This window comes from Megalopta genalis, chromosome 2, assembly GCF_051020955.1.
Source record: "Megalopta genalis isolate 19385.01 chromosome 2, iyMegGena1_principal, whole genome shotgun sequence".
Lineage (NCBI taxonomy): Eukaryota > Metazoa > Arthropoda > Insecta > Hymenoptera > Halictidae > Megalopta > Megalopta genalis.
The window spans coordinates 22,403,742-22,427,770 of record NC_135014.1 but is presented as its reverse complement, the minus strand read 5'-3'; the positions used below and the strand labels follow the sequence as shown (position 1 = coordinate 22,427,770).

At 32.4% G+C, this 24,029-nt stretch overlaps 4 protein-coding genes and 1 long non-coding RNA gene across 9 annotated transcripts; 2 read left to right on the top strand and 3 right to left on the bottom strand.

Annotated features, from left to right (window-relative positions):
* Positions 1–111: 111 nt before the first annotated feature.
* On the bottom strand, positions 112–2,499 carry Coprox (oxygen-dependent coproporphyrinogen-III oxidase). Its single transcript, XM_033470906.2, has 2 exons — positions 2,360–2,499; positions 112–2,177 (listed from the first exon to the last, which is right to left on the bottom strand). The coding sequence occupies exon 2, from the start codon at positions 2,169–2,171 to the stop codon at positions 1,011–1,013; it is 1,161 nt and encodes a 386-aa protein (XP_033326797.1). The 5' UTR covers positions 2,172–2,177; positions 2,360–2,499; the 3' UTR covers positions 112–1,010.
* Positions 2,500–2,777: 278 nt separating this feature from the next.
* SerRS-m (Seryl-tRNA synthetase, mitochondrial) lies at positions 2,778–4,902 on the top strand. The gene is made up of 4 exons (XM_033470905.2): positions 2,778–2,918; positions 3,005–3,735; positions 3,873–4,040; positions 4,285–4,902. The coding sequence occupies exons 1-4, from the start codon at positions 2,856–2,858 to the stop codon at positions 4,604–4,606; spliced, it is 1,284 nt and encodes a 427-aa protein (XP_033326796.2). The 5' UTR covers positions 2,778–2,855; the 3' UTR covers positions 4,607–4,902.
* Positions 4,903–5,047: 145 nt separating this feature from the next.
* On the bottom strand, positions 5,048–10,621 carry kra (basic leucine zipper and W2 domain-containing protein kra). Its single transcript, XM_033470907.2, has 8 exons — positions 10,463–10,621; positions 7,900–7,971; positions 7,548–7,828; positions 7,184–7,488; positions 6,853–7,096; positions 5,944–6,163; positions 5,688–5,865; positions 5,048–5,489 (listed from the first exon to the last, which is right to left on the bottom strand). Exons 2-8 carry the CDS (start codon positions 7,958–7,960, stop codon positions 5,480–5,482), a joined length of 1,299 nt encoding a protein of 432 aa, XP_033326798.2. The 5' UTR covers positions 7,961–7,971; positions 10,463–10,621; the 3' UTR covers positions 5,048–5,479.
* A 1,737-nt stretch (positions 10,622–12,358) lies between these two features.
* Positions 12,359–23,948, bottom strand: LOC117220695 (carcinine transporter). 5 transcript variants are annotated; one of them, XM_033470914.2, is made up of 10 exons: positions 23,703–23,948; positions 18,844–19,110; positions 17,966–18,161; positions 17,164–17,422; positions 16,267–16,459; positions 16,081–16,189; positions 15,384–15,487; positions 15,099–15,313; positions 14,232–14,407; positions 12,359–14,157 (listed from the first exon to the last, which is right to left on the bottom strand). In XM_033470914.2, exons 1-10 carry the CDS (start codon positions 23,714–23,716, stop codon positions 13,939–13,941), a joined length of 1,752 nt encoding a protein of 583 aa, XP_033326805.2. In that variant the 5' UTR covers positions 23,717–23,948; the 3' UTR covers positions 12,359–13,938. The 5 variants fall into 5 exon arrangements, with proteins under 5 accessions (XP_033326805.2, XP_033326808.2, XP_033326809.2 ...); XM_033470917.2 differs by having other exon boundaries at positions 23,108–23,926; XM_033470918.2 differs by lacking the exon at positions 23,703–23,948 and adding an exon at positions 21,643–21,920.
* LOC117220697 (uncharacterized) lies at positions 15,188–18,347 on the top strand. Its single transcript, XR_004490332.2, has 2 exons — positions 15,188–15,322; positions 17,125–18,347. It is a non-coding gene; the product is annotated as an uncharacterized LOC117220697 (long non-coding RNA).
* Positions 23,949–24,029: the final 81 nt, after the last annotated feature.

Here is a 24,029-nt window from a genome sequence, read left to right as displayed (position 1 = left end):
TTCTTTATATAGGAAATATTCTATCTTCTACTAATGACTTTTCCAAAAATGCCAAATATCTTCCATATATTTTTGTTTATATAAAAACATAAGAAAAATGTACATCTTAAATGACTTTTAGAACATGTTTTTATTCTCATCAAGGTGTATATACATAGTTAATGAATTTTTAACGTTAATAACCACATTTATTATTTAAAACCAATTCACCTAATTTTATAATCATACATCTTCGTTAGGTAAGAAGTAATCGAAATTTATATAATTATAGTTACATGAAATAGTCATTAACATTCGTTTCCTTTTTATACATACTTTTATACTGATCTATTTGTAATAATATTTTATGTAATTTACTCTATGACGTAATATTGTATATCGCTTTTAAAAATATTCTCACGGAATATTAATACCTTCTGCCGCTAATAAAGTGTGTTTTTAAGACTGAATATTTTAACAAGTAAATGAGATTATATCGTATTTATAATATAATTATATTGTGTACTATATATTTATATGTACAAGGATCATATAATTTATGCATTTACTTTTAAATCTTGTATATTGTACATAGTTTTCAGTGTTACTTTTAATATAAATAAATATGTATATTAAACAGTACTTGTGTAAATCAACAATTATTCCAGTAAAATTATCTTATATAATGTTTAAAAATACATTATATATATATATATACAATAGTATACATATTATACATATTCATTGTATATAAATATTACTTTCATACAGAATATATCAACTTTGACACTCTTTAGCACCCAGTTTCTTAAGTAATTAATGTATGAATTACATGATTTATATTAGAGAATCTTAATTGTATTGTATAGTATTTTTATACAATAATATATTTTTTGTATCTATATCAATTTGTCAGATATATGAAATATAAAAAAAGAACAAATTATTATACTACTTTAATACGAGGTAACATAAATATATTCTTGCTGAGTAATTTTTCATTTCTACCTTTGATGGATGAGAGATATTTTTTACAAACTCAACCAATCTTTAGGATTTTTTAGCACTTCGATAAGTTTTGCTTCTTGTGAATCAGCTTCTGGTTCATGCATGTATTGCCATTTGGCAGATAGGGGTAAAGACATTAATATACTTTCATATCGGGCACCAGGAGTATATAAACCAAACTTTGTACCACGATCATATATTAAATTAAATTCAACATATCTTCCTCTACGCAATAATTGCCATTGTCTTTCAGCATATCCATATCCATCATCTTTATGTTTCTTTACTAATGGAATGTAAGAGGGAATTACAGCCTCTGCACAAGATGTTACAAACTGAAATGCTTCATTTTGACTTGGTTCATCAAGATCATCAAAAAAGATACCACCTACACCTCTACGCTCTCCCCTATGTGTAATAAGAAAATAATCATCACACCACTTTTTATATTTTGCATAATAAGATGGATTATGCTTATCGCATGCAGTTTTTAAAGTACTGTGAAAATGTTTCACATCATCTTCATTTAAATAATAAGGTGTTAAATCAGTACCACCTCCAAACCACCATTGAACTGTACCATCTGAATTTTCAACTTCAAAGTAACGATAATTAAAATGTATCGTGGGAACCATAGGATTGCGAGGATGTATTACAGCACTTACACCAGCTGCAAAGAATGGGACAGGACCTTCTTGCATTTTTTTGCCTCGTGCTCTCATTTGTTGCACAGCACTTGGTGGTAATGTACCGGTAACAACAGACACATTTACACCAGCTTTCTCAAATACAGTTCCATCTTGTAAAACACAAGTAATTCCACCACCACCTTCTTTTCTAGTCCATCTATCAGTTTTAAAATGACAATCTGGTTCTTCTAATGATTCTAAAGATTTACAGAAGTCTGTTTGAGTTTTCATTACTAATATCTCCATCTTTTTCCTCATATTATTATTTTTCTTTAAATCCTTAATATCAGTGATGGGTTCTGCCATAAATTTTGTAATATCTATTTCATTTTGTGCTGCTAAAATAGATTTTCCAGATGTATTGTAAATCACAACAGCTGTGAAAACACCGACTCCAAAATATTTAAAATTTCTAGTTTTGTCTTTAAACTCATGATGATTGGAAAGAAGATAACGTAGAGAAGACCATCTCTTTGATAGCATACGGAGACCCATAACGATCTGCAATTATTATTTACAAATTTAAGCTCGTATAACATGATTTATGCCATCAAATCTTACTATCAGCTTTATAGTAAAAAGTGAGTGGTGAAAAAGGTTAACATTAATTTTACATTAAAACTGTATTGTTAATAATTAAACTATTTATTTCTTATGTTTTATAAAAACTTAGTGATACTTACTATTTTTACTTTCAAATAAATTAACAAATACTTGTGTAGTAATATAATAATCCAAGAGTTGTTCGTGTAAATCGTATATAACCTAACTTATGTAAAGAAACGATTTAAATAAATTGATTTAATATTGTAATATTTATTTAATATGTAATACTGTTTTAAGACTATTCACATGTGTCTTAATCTTAATACTTAAGAAATTATCAACAAAGCTAAGTGTATATTGCTATAAATTGTGAGAATGAATGTGGGTAACGCTAGAGATTGTAAATTGTTCCACAAACCGGTCATACAATTGATGACAATAGTATAATTATAAATGTAGTAAATGTTATTATCTTTTCTTATTTTAAAATAGTAATGGTAGTAATACCACGACGGTATTTGTTATTACGTTTGTGAAAAGTACAATTACATGTTTATACATATATTAGGTTATATAAATATCAACAGCAACTAATAGATACGTATGTAAAACTGATATTTATCAATTTTTAAAATGTCGTTTAAACAAGGATTTCACCGTTTTGTTAAGAATCAACGACTTTATACACATTTCTTGGTAAATTATAAAATATATTTTTTTATACATAGTTGATAAATGTTTTTTAAGAAGTTATAATTTGTTATATATGGGGTTCATTACAGACTCAGAAACGATGCATACAAAATGATACATGCTTAATGAAATGTATTCCAGAACCTGAGTATAATATAAACTATTTATGCAATCCTGTTAATCGAGATGATATTTTCAATAATATAACAGCAAGAAAAGGTGTTGGAGATATTGACAAGGTTCTTGAATTGTCACAAAAACCAGAATTAAAACAATTCTTCTTGCATGAATTGAGTAAAATACCGAATCAAACAGATCCAGTTGTATTATCTTATGGTGATAAACCACAGATGCTAAGAGAATATGGTCATAAACCAGAATTTGATTTTGAACCAAAAGATTTTGTAGAATTGACTACGAAATTAAACTTATTGAAACACCAATTTCTTGGTCCTTTGATAGGTCAAAGGGGATATATGTTTATAGGAGATTTATCAGATTTAGAAGAAGCATTGGTTCATTACACAATTAAACAATTATTGAAGAACGGCTTTAAAATTGTTTCTGTTCCTGACATTATTCCTACTAATATTATAGAAAGATGTGGATTGTTATCAGATGGTGGACGAACCCTTATATATAATCTAAGTCCATCTTATGGAGATAACTACAGTTTGTCTGGAACAGCAGAAATGTCGTTAGCTTATTATGTTATGAATAATACATTTTCTGTTGAAGAATTACCTTTAAAATTAGCTGCTGTAAGTAGATGTTTCCGAGCAGAAATTTCTAGTGTGTCTGATCAAAAAGGAATATACAGGTAACTTTTCTTATTCTCTTTAGTGTTACAAAAAGTATTACTAATATAATTTATTATTATGCAACTGTTGAAACTTGATCAATATATCCTAAATTATAATTTGACTATTGCATTTCAATATGTTTGTATGTTACTAGAGTTCATCAATTTACAAAAGTTGAAATGTTTGTATGCTCTGCACAAGAGAAGTCAATGGATCAATTTCAGGAACTTCAAAAAATTCAAGAAAATTTATTTTCATCTCTAAATTTACATTTCCAAGTAATTGATATGCCACCTCATGATTTAGGAGCTCCCGCATATAGGTATATAAAGAATGGCAATATTATGCTGCAAAATTGTTATAATTTTACAAATTCTTTGTATTTCGAATACTTCTGCTATCACAATATTCTGTACATATAAGCAAACAAATTTTCAATCTTTTTTAAGAGGTTGCATACTTCCTTAACGTAGTTTCATTTTCTTTAAATTTACCTGAATTTGTTCATTCTACACATTATATGTATATGATTGAAATTTTCTAATTTGTTAATTTATTAAATTTAGGAAGGTTGATATAGAAGGTTGGATGCCTGGAAAAAAAATATATGGAGAATTATCTAGTTGCAGTAATTGTACAGATTATCAGTCACGACGACTTAACATAAAATACAAAACACAAAATGGTCAATGCTTACATGTGCATACTCTAAATGGAACTGCTTGTGCAATACCTCGTATGTTAATTGCACTTTGTGAAACACACCAAACGAAACATTCTCGAATTATGGTTCCTGAAATATTACTTCCTTATATGAGGAATAAAACGTTAATTAAGAAACAACCTATTCCAAATTCAAAAACGTATAAATATAAACATAAAATTTAATGCATCATCGTTATATACGTGTAAACATATCCATGTCTTGTTTCAAAATATTTAGTAAATTAAAAAATATTTAATATTTATATTATATAATATTATATATAAAATATTTATTAAATAAGTGTTCAAAATAATTTGATGAATTATATACTTATAAACAATACTAATACTTTTAACTAAACAAATGATTAAGTAATCATATATAGAATAAAATACACAAGTTACATGTAGATTTAAAAATATGTACTTTGAACAATTTGTATTATTTGATCAAATAAAGCAATATATTAATAATTAAATTCTAGTTAATGTTAAATTATAGTTTGGTGTTGAAGCACAAAATCTGTTTGCAGGTACTATAAGATAAATATATCTTCATAATTAAACACCTTAAAATCATTTAACATTATTACAGGAAGCTAGGATTTACCAAAACTTCAAATATTAAACATCACCTGACAATATATTTTCTATAAACTAATACAATATTCTCATACAAAGAAAGAGGGTCTAAAAATTATGCACACACAGGGATAAAGATCTATTCCTCAATTACTTTTTTTGTTATTCTGTATATATTTTGTTGCGGTATTATAAAAATGTAACACAAAATATTTCTTCTTAAAGTAATACAATTTAAGGACATTGCAAATTTACATTTTATCTTGCACACTAATTGGATGCCGGTAATGTCGATTCCTGTTTATTAACAATTAAAAAGTTTTATATACTTGATTCGTCATACTGTGCCTCGCAATAATACAAACTTTGGTTTTTAAAAATTTCTATTTGTCAGTACAATCCAATTGTAGTTTATGCCTAATTCTTTTTTTAAATTTTGGATAAAATCCAAAAGTTAGATTCTGATAATGAAGGTTATGTTATCCTGAAATACAAAGAAATATAATGAATTCAAATAAAATTAAATCTTGATCCAGTAAAATCCACGAGAGAGCTACTTTCTTTTCTTATTCTATTACGATATCTTTTTTACTAGAAAGGACAGGTTTTTGTAAGGAAAGCTATGTTTCAGAATGAAAAAATAGCTTTCTCATGGTGCCCGGTGTAAATTCAAATCGAATACTTTTGTTGCTTTTCTTCTTCCTCTTCGCCATCCTCCTCTTCCCCTGATTCAGATTCTTCCTCGGCTATCTGTAACCACTCTACGAATTTTTTCATTTGATGCAGGAAAAGCAGTTTTCCTTTGACAGAATGGCCTTCCTTGTACCACTTTAAAATCACTTCCTCCGATATTATATCAGCTGAATCAAACAAAATTATTAGAATGCAGAAATATTTATGGAACTCATATAAATTACTTTATACTTCATATAACATACTTTTATAAAATAGTAAAACGATTTTTTGGAAGACTTTCATGAAGTTCATATTTTCATAACAGAATTCCTGAATTTTAAGAAGAAGTGCTAGCTCAGATCTGGCAGTGACTGTGAAAGCATCAAACAGTAGAGTATAAACTTTTAAATGTTTCAGTGCTTGATCAGCTACCAGTTCTTCCTTTTTGTTCCACTCGGCTTGACCCATTACAACAACCCAAATCTATAAATTGAAGTTAAAATATTAATTTAATTACTAGATAACTATAAATGAATAATAACTAATTACAAGTTACAGTAATAATATAGAGACGAGAGAGTTCTCTCATTGAATTTGTAAATCACGCTGAATTGTTCGTGCAATGACGAACGGACAATGTGACATAAAAGTTATCAGACTTCAAGATTTCGCACTCGTAGAGTTTCAGAAACACGATCCGTTAAAAAGCTTCTAAATCGTTATTATGGAATACTTCAATTCGTTTTTCGTCAAAGGAACATTCAATCGATCGGAAATATTAGCGTAGCATAATTTTAAATTATAAGAAAAATTCAATCACCTTGGATTATGTTTAAACATGTTCATTTATATTTACCAGCTAAATTTAAAATTTATTAATAGAAGAAATATTCCGATTAACTACCAAATGCACCTAATAATGTGAATAAAACTAAATTATTGAAAATTTTGATATACCTTCTAGGCTTCTTAACAGATAGTTTTTGAAATCTAGCGAGTGCATTGAAATTACTATAATTATCCACCACAAAGCAATCATCTCAAACAGGTGATGCTATATTGGTGTTCAGAGTAGTGTGAATAGTTACAATACTATATTATTGGTGTATCTAGAGTTTTTAGTTTACTAATACTTTAAATGAATAACTGTGTAGTAATAAAGCCACATTTACCAAACCAATAACTTCATGTTCAGGAATGCAATTTCTTTGTGCCATTTCTTTGAGATCAAGTATAACATCTTTCATTGGGCGATTATCAGCCAAATCGTCCAATAGAAGTTGTTGTAAATCTCGTTTTGCTTCCTGACTTGCTTGAGCTTTATGTAATTTTACAATATCTGCGAGACCAACAGCTTCAAATACAGATCGAAAATATTCCTCTGTTCGTTTATTGGGTGGTACAAATTCCATTAACCTTATGTGGTAAAATTTCATTAGAACACAACAATATAAGATATAAATGCAAGGTATTATATGACAGATTGAATAAAACGTTCGGTACCTTCGTTCAATATTGCCTTTTTTCAATGCAGTCATTAAACTAGATAAGCCTTTCTCATCTCTCCAAGTAACAAAGACTTCTAACAAAAAGTCTAGTGCTAAATTATCCTTGACGAGATGTTCATTGATTAAAACTGAAAGAACCGATGGTGGTACAGAACCATTCGAAATCCACAGAGCTGTCATCCTAGCCAATTTTATTCTTTCCTTAGGAGAAAATCCTTTCATAAAGACCAATACTTTTTTCATTTCATCCTCAAACATTTTTTCCAGATATTTATAGCGTCGCATAAGTTTAATGAACACCTAAAAATTAATTTATATTCAAAATTTTATAAACGCATGTCATAAAAAAGGTAAATTACTTGTTCAAAGTTCCGCATTGATTCCATATCTTCTGCTTGATCAAAGACGCAAGCAGTAGTTTTGACTGGTTTATCACCATCTTGAACAATAAAACCACCAGGAACCAAAAGGCCCCCAGCTATTAAGATGTCAAATAGGTCTTCCCCATATCGGCGGTAATCTAATTTTGAACCAGCTGCATCCAAGTACTTCGAAATGGCGTCTAGGTCGTTACCAGCTTTTTCCAAACCCAATATAATAGCATCTCTAAATCCGTTTGGATCATACTTTTCTTTTTCATCTGAAAATAAGTTTGTTTTTAATTATACGTCTAAATATCAGTTTAAAATTGTTATTATCATCAAAACATACCTCTTTTTCTGGTCTTTATGCGTTGACCTGATAATATTGGTTTTTCTATTTTTTGACTCATACAATACCTTTCTGAAATTATAACAAGTAATGCAATGATATAATAATTTCTTCTATACACATTGTTATTTTTAATAATGCATTTAAAATATTATAATGAGTTTAAGATATAAAGTAACAACAAAGGTTAAAAGAGTATACATGACTATATCTTGTCTTAATTGATATAAAATGTTATGAAGTGTTTTCTCTGAAATTGAAGCAGATATTAATCTCAGTTTTTTCCAGAAGAATTTTGATTAGGAAGGAGCAAAGGATCATTATTTTATATTGTTAATAAGTTATGCAAAGAATACTTTTTTGAGGAAACCAAACAAAGTATCTGGAAAAGGTAAAATAATACCTAAAGTAAGAAGTATTTTATTATATATTGCACACACACACACAAATAACATATTTGTTAACATTTACGAAGAATCTAAAAATTATAATATAAGCTAATTTTAAGTTGGAGAAAACAAAGTGAATAACAATGTAACTTGATTTTTCTTTCATATTATGATTGTTTCATTGATAATAATATTAACGAATTAAATGATGTAATACATACTTTGGAATGTATCTGTATAAAAAGAAACTGCTAATATTCAATATGACAATCGAGGTGGTAAAGAACAAATCATATATTTTATAAATGCATTTTTTAAAACATATTTTTAATATCTTATGCACCATAATATCTTATCAAGGACTTAAAAATGCACTGAATCAATCTTGTGTGCAAGATATGACATTATTATATTGTTGAATTTAATCAATATTTCTATTTCACATTTTTTTACAAATACAAATAAAATCTGTTTCTCATATGAACTACAATTTCAGTAAGTTATCACTTTATAAGTAATCACTGTCTTGTCATTAATATTGAAATGTCTTAAGACGTTGTATCTAGTGAAACATTTTTTAAATATGTGGCAAATATGTTTCCTTTAATTAGCACAATATACAGCATTCAAAGTTTGTTAAAATAGGTATTGGTCAACGGTGTTAAAATGCAAAAAATTATATTGAATGAGCATTACTTGTTATTGGTAAGAAAAATCCAGTCACAGAAATCATCTTTGTTAAAAAAATAATTTAGAACAGACTTTAAAAAAACAATTATATTGAATGCAATTTTCTTACATGCAAATCCTTAGTGTTCTGTAGTTACAGTAGTTTTTTCTGACACTAATGATATTTCAAAATTTCTGTCAATATTTGTTATTTCAAATATTTATTTTATAAGGGAGGTCAGACAAATATTGAAATAATCTATGAGCATATTTCTAAATGGTTTTAAAATAACTTGCAATGTACAAAAGTAGACAATAGAACTATACTACTTCTTAAAAATGGTATCTTTTGAATATTTAGATATATTTTAGAATATATAGCAGGTTTAGACCTGCTAGCTACACTATATTGTTTTGACACAGTTTTTTAGTTACTTTATATATTGTGTTGACAATATTCTAATAATATAATAGCTTAGTATATGCTTTAGAGTTAAAAAAAAACAATATTTTTGCAATGATGTTGTCTTTAAACCTATTTATTATTAGATTTGAATTGAATTTGTTCTTACAACTTTTGAAGTATGCAAAAAAGAAAAAAATACTCTATGTAAATATTATATACTTTTAATTTCTTGAGATACTCTTTAAATAAAATTGGAAAAAAAGGACCTCATTTTCTATACTTCACAGTGACCTAGAAAAATTTGTGTGTTGCACATGAAATGATGCTCTATTTCTCTCCTCAGTTATTTAATTTAAAAAAAATGAAATTTATATGTGCTATAATTTCAGAATCAGTCTGCAACACTCTACTGATCCATTCTTTATATGTCTCATAACTGTTATCTTTCTACACAATGACATAGCTTAAATATCTAATAAATTAGAAATAATCGTATTACTTATATAAATAATTATTAGTAACTCAGTCGACCTAAAATTGGCCTTAACTCAGAAACAAGGTCAAATTAAAGATACGTTTAAACAAATTTCCGTTGTAACTTTTGTGCTATATCTGTTGCTAAAATATTGTTCGCACATCGTAAAAAACATTTTCTATCGTAGAATATTAATGTTTAAGTCGTATATATGAATTGTTTTCGTTGTAAATTACAATTTAAGGTATTCTTATCCGAAATTGTCCGTTTTATAGCGTTATAAGGTCAGGCGGACTATAATACGAAGACAAGGCACGTAACATTTAACTTTGGAACTGCTGTTGGCAGCTCGCTATCAAATGGCGCCTTTTGTTAAATATACCGTCTTATATCATAACTTATAGTTGTCGGATACATGAAAGTTATTACTGTTACTCGAAATTCGTATGAAATTCGTATATTTTAAGTAGTCTATTATTTCTAAGGTTAAGGTCATGCAATGAGACCACGATGGCTGAAATCTACGAAAATGTTATACTGCGTGTGATGTACGAACTGGTTCCAGTTGTCACGAAAACGAAAAGTTGTTGGGCTGGTATTAATGAAATTTGTTCTTTGACTTACATAAATGCACGTACAACTGTAGAACTACCCTTTTCCAGGTGAATAAAGGCAATAAGAAATATCTCAAAGAGGATTTTGTGTACTCGAGATCAGCGAAACCGAAGAGAATCAATCTGAGGAGAAGTTACAATTGACAGGGAATAGATGGGATACTCGAATTTCTGTTTCATAACATCTCCTTAGCGCCATCTAAATAAGTGAAGGAAGAGGGCGCTAGAAACCAAAGAGATATGAAACACATAGTACCATTAATTTAATTTTCTATTTCACTGTGGTGCGCTACAAGATTAATGAAGTTTGAATAGAGACATTATTTTACGTATCTAAGTCAATCATTCTTAATGTAGGTAAAATTACAAATATAAGTGTATGTAATATTTTCGCTGTGTTGATACTTGTCTACAGAATTGCAGAGATTGTGTCATGCAATAATTGCGTACTATGTATATATATGTATATATACCACGTAGGTGATGTAAAGCTAGGTGGAAATAATATTACATATTTTTTTATTTCTATGAATGACAATGAGAAAAATTGTTGATCATATCAATATGTATACAAATTCTCTGTAATGTAGAATTCGGAAAGCAAAATGACACAATGAAGAAGGAAACTGAAGTTTTTCCTTGTTGGGATTGGCTGACAATTCGTTGTTGCGATAGTACCGCCACCGTGACCAAAGGTTGCAAGAGTTAGTGTTGAGTCTATGATTATGTAATTGAACAGGTAAGAAACTTCGGCGTTTTTTGAGAACCAATCTGTATTCAGTATGCAAATTATGTACAGACGTGTGCGCCCAAATGAATGTATGGCTACCGAATCATAAAACCTGTCGTAATGCAAATGAGATAAATACATGTTCATAGAACAGACCTGAGCAAATTTTCTTTGAAGTGAAAATAAGAAATAACTATGTAAAATAATTCGACTTAATGAATTATTTCATTATTTTTTATTTCGAATATAACAAAAGAAATAGTCTTCGAAATAATATGCAACAAGATCTTATTTCAAGAAATCTTTGTAGCAGTTTGCTTTGAAAAAACACTGCTGTTTTATTATCGGATAATTATTTGATATACTTAGATCGTAGAAATTTTATTTGCAGAAATGTCAATGAGGATGTTCGTGTAAACCAGGCTCAGAGGTGATAATTAGAGCTGATCACTATCAAATTGTGAAATAAAATAACACGCTACTTAAAATAATATTTAAAAAGTGATATAACGATAAAATTGCTTTCACTGCTCTCTAATATTTCTTTGATCGAAATTCATCTCCAAAAATCCCGAAGCTCGTTGAAAATTTAAAATTAGCGCCGTATTTGACAACTAGCTCACTCTTTGTGGTGAAATCTTGAAGCTCGGTTTCAGGTCCGTACAGCGCCAATTAATGTAATGGCAAAACGTTCAAACTGCTATTCAAATTACCGATAGCTGATTGTGGCTAACAGTTTGAGCGTTTTGCCACTACACTAATTGACGCTGTACGAACCCCGAAGCGAGCTTCTAAAAGTCGTCACAGCGGCGCCACATTCACTCGATTTATTTAAACAAGAAAAGATAGAGACGACAAGTTTATAAATCTTTTGGAGACTTCTTCGATTTTAAATAACATTCAGTACAATACAAAATATGATTCTTCAGCTTCAATTTGAGCCCTCGGAAGTTTGAACATTTCTACGGGAATACATATTAAAGTCAATTCAAAATAACCCGTAAAATACAAACACTTTTAATCACTATAGTTTTTAAAATTTTTTAAAATTGTAAATGAATAATCAATGCAAGTTAAAATCCCTAATAACTATGATTATTTAATTTGTTTGTAAACAAATTGTCTGCTTGAAGCATTGTCCGTTATTGTCATTGAAATAAATACAAACAAAACAAATGGATGTTAAATTTATATATTATGCATAATTATAAAAAGTGTGCTGGCATGTAACGTTTCGTATAATTCGTCAATGAATTTACCGACATTTTTATGATTCAGTACGTACATTTTAAACGATTAACTTCTCTTTCTCTTCTGTCTTAAAAGTATTACATATGTATTATCGACGACCTCCTATTTACTTTGTGAGAAAGCCAGACATTGACTTTCACTATACTCTACAATCTCCGCAAAAAATTTATGAATGTCTCATTTATTATTAACGAGTGGTGACTTATTATTAGACTGCGAATTTTATGCATTTATGACAAAATTGGATAAATACAATTCCATGCAGTGAAAAGATTAAAAGAAATTGAAAATGCCAGCGTATGATTTTTAATCTATTAAAACTATTAGGGGGACCCCGGAAAGTAATGTCGTCTCTGCGCATATTTATCTGTTTGAATTTAATGTAAACAAACGACATAACTTTCCGGTCCACCTAATACAATATAAAGAATGAACTTGCCAGTTAGTATCTATGTCTTCGAATCGATCCAGACAATTTTTAAATTTGCATAAAAATCCGCGGTCTACTTATTATTAATAGTGATTTAGAAAGGAACATAGAGCATAGGCGTATACAATTTGCTGTTATTGTTAACAAACAGAAAATATCGGTTTTCTGAAGGAGTAGTAACTTATAACTTGCATAATAGTTTGAAAATATGAACACATTTGGGAAAACGTCAATTATACACGTAGTTTGTTTCTGAAATAAATTAAATGGTAAAAGAAGTGTTAATTAAGATTCGAATGTATCGTGGCCACACTACAGAATCAATCTGTTAGTGTCGGCTTCTGAGATTAAATCTCGGGAACCGAATTATTCATTGGTTACTGACATTGCTGCCTGGCACAATATATTGTATAATGAGCACTATCTAAAACAATGGCACAATTTTCGTTACTAAATTACTCGATCAATTGTAGCGTACATAGAATCGTTCAATAGTTGACACTTCATTTTATGAATTGATCCTCTTCCAAATTCTCAACGATCGTTTGTTTTATCCAATACAATTGGCGAAACGTATGGTTACTTATTCACCTAGGTTGTCGAACGCTAAAATATTTCACCTCCTTAAAGGATAAAAGTGTCCGATTTGATTACTGCCACATAATGAAATCTTGACGATCCGATTTTTACGACAACGTATTCTTAAAAAGGCGACATCGAATCGTTCACGTGTCAACCACTAAACGATCCTAATTGAGATATCTAACTCGATACCTAACGGTGTAATAAAAAATTACTTAAAATATCGACTAACAATGAAATAAAAACGAAATGGGAACGTAAAAGTTGTCAGCCATGCTGACTCGATGCGTATCTATGTCGAGGACGATATTTAAAAAAATGGATTCTTAAAATAGAATAATGAAATCAAAAAGTAACGGGAATACGAACAATATTTGAACACTAACGGGCACTATATCTGCTGCTGTATTACAATCGTATCCTAGTGAGATGGAACGCTTCCTCCGCCGTTTCTCTTCTACCTCGTTCTAATAAAATCAAGTATTTTGATCGTTTATCGTTCGCAAGCTTGATAATGAGGTGGCTGTTCGAACAGAGATTTTTGTTTGGACGGTAACGACCAGAAATTCTGGTCTTTGCCGAATTCTTCGCCTTGATTAATAGTCTGAGGTAAATCTTGGCCGAGGGTTTCCGGTAGGAACAGAACAAACATGGCGCCCATGAAGGACACTGTGGAGATGATCAGCATCGGGAAACTTTCCCATATTTTCGCCTGTGAAACGTATTAAACGAATTAACGTGTGCACGTAGATGATGCAAAATGACGATAAAAATTTAATAATTTACCGAATCAGTTATATACGGGGCCAGAGTATGTGCAATAATGCCGACAGTATGAATCAGCGATACACCTTGCGATCGAACAGGCGTTGGTAGCAGCTCCACAGCATACTGAAGACCGATATTCGCCGCCATGTTCAGGCAAAATCGTGCCATAACTGACATTGTTAGTTTAGCAACCGCTGCAAAGAAAAATATCAAATAAATGGGATATTCTTAAACTTTCTTACAAGCATTTTTAGGGTTTGCTGAAAGCTTGGTAAAACCACCGAGAAAAATTGTACGTCCAGCTTTCAGGAGTCGTCGCAAAAGAGAAAACTTCAATCCTCGAAACTATAGTATATTCGGCGAAGAAAATAATTGTTTAACGTTTCTAGAGATTACCCACGGACTATGTCATATAAAAACGTGCGAATTGTTCATTCTTTTCAAACGTCTGCTGTTTACGTTTTTAGTTTGCAAAAGTAGAGGTTTCAAGCTTTGTGATGAAGCAAAGTTTAATTTCGTGCGATTCGTTTCGAGAAAGTTACGACAGTTTAAATGTCAACAATGTGACGCAGTTTCAATGCAAAGATAGAGGTACATAAATGTAAATAAATAAATAAATAAATACAAATAACAATAAAATAATATATAATACAATAAATAAGTAAATACAAATTCTCCCTAATTTTCCTTCAGCTTGTGAACACAAATGGACAATTTGATTGTCAACAATTATAAAAACGAGGTGCAAGGCTCGAATAATCGTATCTCCTCTTCCCAAATTGTTCATTTTTGCTTACAAGCCGAAGGAAAATTAGGTGGAATTTATTGTAAATATAAATGTCAGGGATCAGAAAGTTGGCGTTCAATTAATTTCTGTACGCTTACTGGAATGCAGCATGAGTTCGGCGATACTTAGCAAGCAAGTCACTCCCAAACTGAGAAATCCGCAGAGTCTGCGGCCCCACCGATCCAACAAAAGTGTCAACAGCAACCCAGCCGGAAGTTCCGTGGAACATGCGAGGGAAAATGACACGAACACCGAACTCTGAAGAAGTTTCAATGAATAGACGTGGCCGTCGAACGAGATCACGGTTAAACACCTGCAAAAGGTAACAGTTGCTCGTTAATTATTTTCTTTTTTTATAGTTTCGATCATTCTAATATACTTACCAGAACAGAACTAGAAGAATGGTGTTTCTGGCCAGTCTAGGGGACTTGAAGAGGTCAAAGATGGTCGCTGATTCGCGTTTTCGCGCCGACATCTCGACGTTCGCCTAAAATAATTAACAAATCTGTACATGTTCAACTAGCCGACAGTATCAAATCGATTGTCTTTCAGTTTCATTCGCGTTGTTGTGCTCAACAATTTCGAGTTTAAATTCAATTATTGTTCATTTTCATTGGTATACGTGATTTTTGAATTTTATGAAAACTGAAATGAGGGAAAAATTACTTTCATTGGATGAAAGAGTCCTTACGATGAAAATAATATAAAAATATTATTAATTTTTATTGATACATATATTTATAACGAAAGTAGAATGAAAATATTAGTAACTTTTATTGATACACATTATTTATGACGAAAGTAAAATGAAAATATTAGTAATTTTTATTTATACACATTATTTATGACGAAAGTAAAATAAAAATATTATTAATTTTTATTGACACACATATTTATGACAAGAGTAAAATGAAGATATAATTAATTTTTATTGATAAACATACTTTTATTTACTTTCATAACAACGATTCTTTTAAAAGAAATTTTTCTCTTATTTCAGTGAAATTATGTACGAAAATTCAACATAAAAATCTACAAGTCCAGTTATTAATCTTTTAAAGCACCGTTTACTATACTCACGTTCGCGAAAGCATCGTAAATACGCGGATCCGGCTTCTTACGATTTATCGAAGCTATCCTCTTCAATTTCTCCAGAACTTTGTCCATTCTCCCGTTCGAAACGTACCATCTCGAAAACAATTAGATGTTCACAATTTCGTATCGATGCAATTTGATATAAACAATTTCAAATGTATACTTATGTACCGGGCACTTTCTGGAAGAATCCACGGTGTGATAAACACGGACAATAATGGCAACGCGCTGACATAAGTGAAAATCCTCCAGTTCGAAATATAGTAGGCCATCCATGGTAAAATGGTGCTGGCTGCTGCGAAAAATAGGCCGAAGGCTACGTTGACGACTAGAGTGCGTTTTGACACTGCCATATACTCGAGAACTGTAAAATAATCAACATTTGATGGGTTAACAATTAATTTCCCAAAAAGAAAAAGACAAGAATTTCTTATAACGAAAATATATATAACAATTGTATGTCAGCTTGAAATGGTATTACTAATTTCCTTAGGTGACATAGGTGACCATCGATTATGATACATTGACAGTGCATCAAGATACAGTTTCATTAAGCCTGCTTTTCTTTTATGAAATCTGCCTGTCCTTGACTCAATTAAGTCATTAGTTAATTATTATAAAATACAGATGTTGCCAATTTTATTCATATATATAATTATATATAATATAATACAAATAATATATAAAATAATAAATATATATGTAGTATATATAATATATGTATAATATTAATTCTATAATAATGATACGAAATAATATATTTTATATATATATATATATATATATATATATATATATATATATATAATATATAACTATATAATAATATTAATAATGATATTAATTATAATATATGTAATATTAATATATACATAACACGTACATAAATAAGCTCAAATAGGATAGAAAATAAATAAGGTTCGTGTAGCCATTTTGATAGGCAACGGACCGATTCAAAAATTATCGTTTACATTATGTACGCGTTGAACTCGTATTAATTTTAGCCATTTATCTTTGAATTATCTGCAGACTGGTCGCCTCACCCGCGAGAATTTCATTCAGGCTCACCGATAATAAGTGGAATATTGATGCAGTTGTCGAAAGCCCATCCCGTGAAGAATCTGCAGGCCGCGAATGACCAGAAACTGTTGGCGTTGGCGGTGGCAATGGTGCCGAAAAGGCCGAGGGTGGTGCAGGCTACCAGTGCAGGGATCCTACCCTTGTGATCTGCGATCCATCCGATCAGGAAACCGCCGACGATCGAGCCGCAGAAGAAGATCGACTGGGCTGTTGACACGAGGTATTCTCGGTCGCATACCCAATCTAGCTAATCACGAAGCGTAAGGAGACAATGGCGGTGAGAAGTACTGAAAAATCGCTGTCTAGAGATTCTTTGGACTTCGTTTATTTTCCTCGTACTAATGATCTAGGGCTCGAGATTACAAAGGAAAAGAAAGTTTCAACTTCGAGAATTTTTCGCGCTGCAACTGCGGGAGCTAGGTAAATGATTCTTACGTGAGATGATTCTGCGAAGCCTCCCGAATAAAATGGTATATTTTTTAATAATATTGGACTTGTTTGATTGTGCTGAAAAAATATTTTAAGCAAGAGAGACATCGCGAAGTACCATTTTTCTTGATTAGCGATGTTCAGCCTGTTTCAGATATTGTTTAAACACGTTCAAACTTTTATAATGTTGTTTAAAAATATATGGTTGAATTCGGGAGAGTCTGTAGAATCGTTCCGTGTAAGAATCATTTGTGTAACTCAACGGACGAAGCAGGAACAATTCTCGAAAAGTGAGACGTTTTCTTTGGAATTGAATCGTTTTGAATGTGAAAATAAAAAAGATGCGTAAAAGGTACTTCACCTCAGTACCAATGCTGGGATATGGAATCTGCGTGTAGTTATATTCCCAAGAGGTACATTTGATGGTTCGATTGGTCCATAGTTGATAGGATCGTGGATCTTCGCCGGATCGCAGTATCTTGGTGAAGTTTAGGTCTTTTCGATAGCAACGATCGTAATAAGGGTACTCGTTCGACGACGGTATTGCTATTTGCACCCTGAACATGTTCCAAGTAAAACGTGTATTGTATTACTTAAATACGTAATGCATAAATAAACAAAATAATCTAATCTATAACCGATGTATAGATGTATATATATGTATATATGTATCTGCAAAGGTAGTAAAGGATTAAATTCCACCATGTTCAACCCATAAATTATGCAAGTGTTAAAACGAATAACTGTTCCAACTTAATTTCGTAATGTCCGCCGCTTTTAACCCTTTGCACTCTCGACTGGTGACTCCGACTCACCACTTAAAATTTGTTTGTATTTTGAAAACTGTTAAAAGTGCAATTGTCTGCACGAGTCATAAAAGTCAATGTTATGTACAATACAAAATGCACTCGAGTCATACAAAATGGAAATACTGTACGTTAGAAAAACTATTTTGAATTCAGAGTTAAAATGGCTTCGAGTGCAATGGGGTTAATCAAAATGCGACAGCAAAGTACGATCGTAAAGCTGTGTAATTATTCTTGTTATTTTATTTACTATTCTATTTCATAATCGTTGAAAGGTCGATTGAGAAGTGACGAAACTTAGAAAACAGTGTTAAATTAAGCATTCGAAGGATGTCTCCCTCCGTTAAAAAGAAATTGTTCAATTAAAATTGTCAAAAGTATCTCTTCACTCCCTCGGTAAAAATGCTGTTAAATTCGATTAGAAAAAATTCACCTGTCCTCCTGTGTGAAATTCGTGGTCATCAACTCGTCAATCTTGCACCAGTGCTCCGCGGGGATAATGGCAATAAAGAATTGCGTGAAATACAGGATCGCGTAGATAATACCATAAGGCAACAACGACAGCAATAGCAGCCACTGATACCTCCCATAATCACCGACGTATGGCAAAACGTCGTCGAACGTTTCAAGTTTCGGCCTCAATGCTGTCGTCTCGGTTGGCCCTATGGAGTTGCCTAGATTCCTGTTATTCTTCATTGCTCTGAAAGATTAATAAAACCTCCTTTTATATATATATATACAAATTTCTACGATAACATCTCCTTTGGATTAAAATATTATACTAATTAAAAATATATATAATAATAATAATAATAATATAATAATAATTATATATATAATAAATAATATAATTAATCTAAAGGAGATATTATTGCATAAATTTGTATATTATTATATATATATAATAATTAATATAATAAATCTAAAGGAGATGTTACCGTAGAAATTTGTATATTTCGTTCGTATACTTATATATACATACACCATATATATGTACTACACTATGTATTTTTATAATACTATATATTATATATATATATATATTTATTTATTTATATAAATTAACATCTGTTTAGTCGAGAATTCGAATGTATTCGATCAGTGTAAATTTCGCTACGGAACTAAGACAATGGAAAATTATTACACTGATCTATCGTATTCTTATTGATAGTATACGGTCGTGAATCAATTAGAGATACTCCAAACACAGTAATCATCGTTACGCAATGTGAAGCAGCCGGTTCAATTCTAGATCAGAGAGTTTATTGCACCAATAGAGTGACATAAAGTGCAATTTACTAAGCGTTTCTAACACTTTACCACGAAGAGATAAGATATTAACAGATCCAAGAATTTTCGTGTCTCCAATATTATCTCGCGAGAGAAATATTCGGGGGCGTAACGAAAAGAAGCATCTATTGCTGAACCAAACACAATCATCCAACGATCCAGTGGCCAGCTAGCGCCGAACAATTTACGAAAAATATTCTACACGGTGAAAACAAAGCATTTCTCAACATTTCATTCGTAATTCTCACATTTTATTGTTTCAGTCACGATATCGGTTCAGGGTCACAAGCACCGGTGTTTATAGCCAGCACGCAAGCAACGAGCACATACGATTACAATTGCCGCGTGGAGATCGATATCGTCCCCGCCGAAACAGTTCCAAAGTGTTCACAGAAAACAGCCGCGTCGCGTGAACAATTCACGCGAAATAAAATGAACGGCTCCGTGCCGGGACATTTCGATTCGGCTGGCACAGTTCCCGAACCGGTTCTGCCGACTGCCGATCGAATCGCGTTCGGCGATCCTAGACGAAGAACCCGATCATCTCGGCGAACGCGGGGGCCACGTGACCGAAACACAAGGTAAAACTGTGACAGAAGAAAAGAATGAAAAAGATCGATCCTCAAACCTGGCTACAGGGATCACCGACAAGGATCTTCCGAACGGTCTTCCGGCCGGCGATCGGTCCGGCGACGATCGAACAAACGAGTGGCAACTTAGGCGAATCCGTTGGCGTCGATCCAGGCGCGATGGGCACTTGATTATATAATGAACAGTGGAAAAACATTCACGATCGCGATCACGAAGTCGTCCCTCTTTGGACAAAGGCGTCGCCGCGAATTAGCGTCGATTGACCCCGCGAAAGGTCTACGGCGATCGGATCGTGTCGGCTTAGATTTCAGTGGAACATTATCGGTTCACCGGGAGCCATCCTTCCCCTTCTCCGTCGCGACGTTAATTTCTAATTAAACGAACGTTTGGAGAAGCCACGGCGGGCCCTGTCGCGACGGTTACGCGGCCTCGCACGAATATGAAAGGGAAAGCGGCTCGGGTGTCGTTAATATACGAGCTTGCTTCGAAGACGGATACCCGATGACACGTGTTTGGAAACACAGAAGTCACCCGGGAAAGATAGGAGAGGATCGAAGAGAGATTGAGAGTGAGAGAGAGAGAGAGAGAGAGAGAGAGAGACGGTCTTCTGGTTGGCCGACCGGCGCGCGAGGAATTTCGCACGCGTCTCGTATCGCGATCCGCGAGGACACGTGTTCTCCAATACCACCGTTCAATTTGATTTCTATCGATCGACGCTGCTTTGATCCTTTTATTCGATGCTTCGGCCGTGATCGAGAATGGCAGCGAGAGAAACGGAACAATGCAAGTGATAAATTGAAAAGTATCTCTGTTTTAGTGGGAAATATGTCATGTGACAATAGCAACTTTCTGTTGTTTAGAACGTGTGGAGCAACTTCCTTTTGGAGGAGACGTTATGCTAAAATATGACGGCATTAAATGTTTTTTATAATTATTTATAATTTATTTTTTATAATTATTTATATTTTCAGCGAAACTTTCTTTTGGAGGAAACGATATACTGGAAGCTGGAGCGCTAGAAATGTGTATTGTAACAATTTAATTAGTAGTTTACAGTTTTAGCGCAATTACGTTTCGGATGAGACAATGCACTATAAGACACAGGCACGCTAAATATTGATCTTATAGTAATTTACCTAGTAATTTGGAATTTTAGTGCAATTTTCTTTGGGAAGAGACAATAGAATATACGAATACTGAATGGCAATTTTATAACAATTTACCTGTTAGTTTGGAATTTTGTCAAATAGTAATGTCATCATAACCTTCTTGGCGGTTTACGATTCGAGTGCAATTTTCATAAAATATGGAATGCGCGGCATTCCGAAATAATAATTTTGTAACAACTTACTCAACGGTGCAGAATTTTAGTGAAATTCATTTAGTGATATGTAGAATTGACAAAAGAATAATGACACAATCAGTTTCCTCTTCCACTGAAAGATACTCTTGGGATATTATAATTAGACTATGGTGTTGATACATTTATGGATTAGATCAGTGAAATACGCAGCTGCGACAACGTCCGAATAATTTAACGTTACAGTGTCATATTATCGGCAACTTTACTTAAAGCTATTAAAAGAAGAAATACATTTTTTTATTTACCTCCTGTTACGTAGAATATGATGTAGAACATTTTCCTTTAATTTAATTATAATAATATTAATAATAATAATAATAATAATAATATTATTATTAATATTATTATATAAATAAAATAAATAAATTATTATTAACATTAATGTAATATTAATAATAATAATAATAATATTATATTTATTATTATTAATTATATTATTATTATTATTAATATTACATTAATGTTAATAATAATTTATTTATTTTATTTATACGAAATCTGCAATCTAACTATAATATATTGTACACTGTTGCATATGGTAGTAAAATACCTATGTAGTTTTCTGTAGAAGTTGTTTCAGAATGATAATACTTAATACTTTCAATTTTATGAAAATGGCTTCGCGTTTTCTCGAAATAAAAATGCGTGCTAGATTTTCTACGAACAGAAGGCAAGGAATGTTATTCTAATTCTGTTTTGTTTCAGGCTTATTTTAAAGTTTATTTCAATAAACAAAATCGCATTACAGAGTGTCCCAAAATGATGGCACTTCCAGGAAATGAGGGGTTCCTGAAGTCGTTTGAAATAACTTTCTCTTTCGCGAAAATGCATCCGATTTTCTACGACATTCCCCAACTTCTTTTCATGCGGAAAATACAAATTTTTAATTACAGCCATTGTTCACCGCTGTCGCAATTGTCGGACAAAATTGTACGAAAATAATATTGTACAAATATTGTACAAAATAAAAATCGTCTGCATCCCCGATCGCAAGCATCGGTAGTTAAATGGACACCGGTTCGAGCACTCGAGCACTTTTACGAAGTCGAAATAGCGTAAACGTTCTTGCACTTCTCTCACGTTTCCCTTGTTCCATAATTCTGTTCGCCGAATTTTTTTCACAAACGCGTAAATATCGCGTCACGAAAACGCGGCTTTAGCGTTCGGGATCTGCAGCTCTGCTCTATTCCCCGCAAAGAATTGGGTCATCTATTTATATAACGTGCTAGCGCGCGAAGAACGCGGACTGTTTACCAAAAATTTCGATCCACGATTTTTCTCGTCACTTGTACGCCGCGCGATCCCCGAATCTTTTCGGGAACTCGGCTCGCCTTGCGTTAATCGTTCGATCAGAAAAGAAACGATTTCATAATTATATCGGGCAAGGTCACGCGTATATTAATAGCGCGCGACGACAATGCGCGAATGTGAAAACGCGAGAGAAGAACGATACCTTCGGTTCAACTTTGACCCGCGGCTCTTCTCGGCAGCGGCGATAAGAGTTTAGCGGTCAACGACACTGATAACGATGGCAGTCACTGTTATGGAACCGTTACCCGCAGGCTACGCTATTATTTCAGCGGATTTGGCTCCGCGTCTGATACTTGTGACATTGGCTAGCAACTCGGTTATACGATTACATTGTACCGTGTCTATAAATAATGTTGCATCTAGATAAAACCGAGGACTGACCGTGCCGTTTTCATCGGCTCGTGCACGTCAAACGCGGCAGAAGATCGTCGAAATTATGTATAGTCCGATAATCATTCTTGGCACCTATTTCCAAAGCGTTCTCATCTCGGCGAAGCTTCAGATGATCTACGCTGACACGCAGACTGCGGCTCTTTGTGCGAAATTAAAAATGTCCGCATCGCCTGCGGGACGGACGAGTCAAGTATAATTATCTCCCTTCTTTCGATAACATTGTTGAAATTCGTACACCGACGTTGTGTAGCTTCTTTCAATCTTTTCACCGCCCACTTTTGCCATAAATGCATAAGATCCGCTGACGAGATCCATCGCGATGGGTCTTTTTATTCGAAACTTACCCGTAGACTCCCATTCTCCTTGGAACAGAGCTCGAGCGTCAACGTAGAATCGTTGGGAAGCTTCTTCGCCGATACAGATTGGTTACCTGAAACGAATCTACTTTCACTGCGAGCTCTACGAGCAGTACTTTCGTAAGTAACGCAAGACGCGCTATGGCCAAATGGTCCCGTTCTGCCCGTGCCGCAAAACGTTACACAATTGTATGCGAACGAGAATACACGGTTCGTTTATGCAAATCGTTCATGAATAATGTGTACGATAAGAAGATATCAGCATGGATGAACATGACGCCAGACGCGAAGATGGTCCGAATAATTGAACCGTAC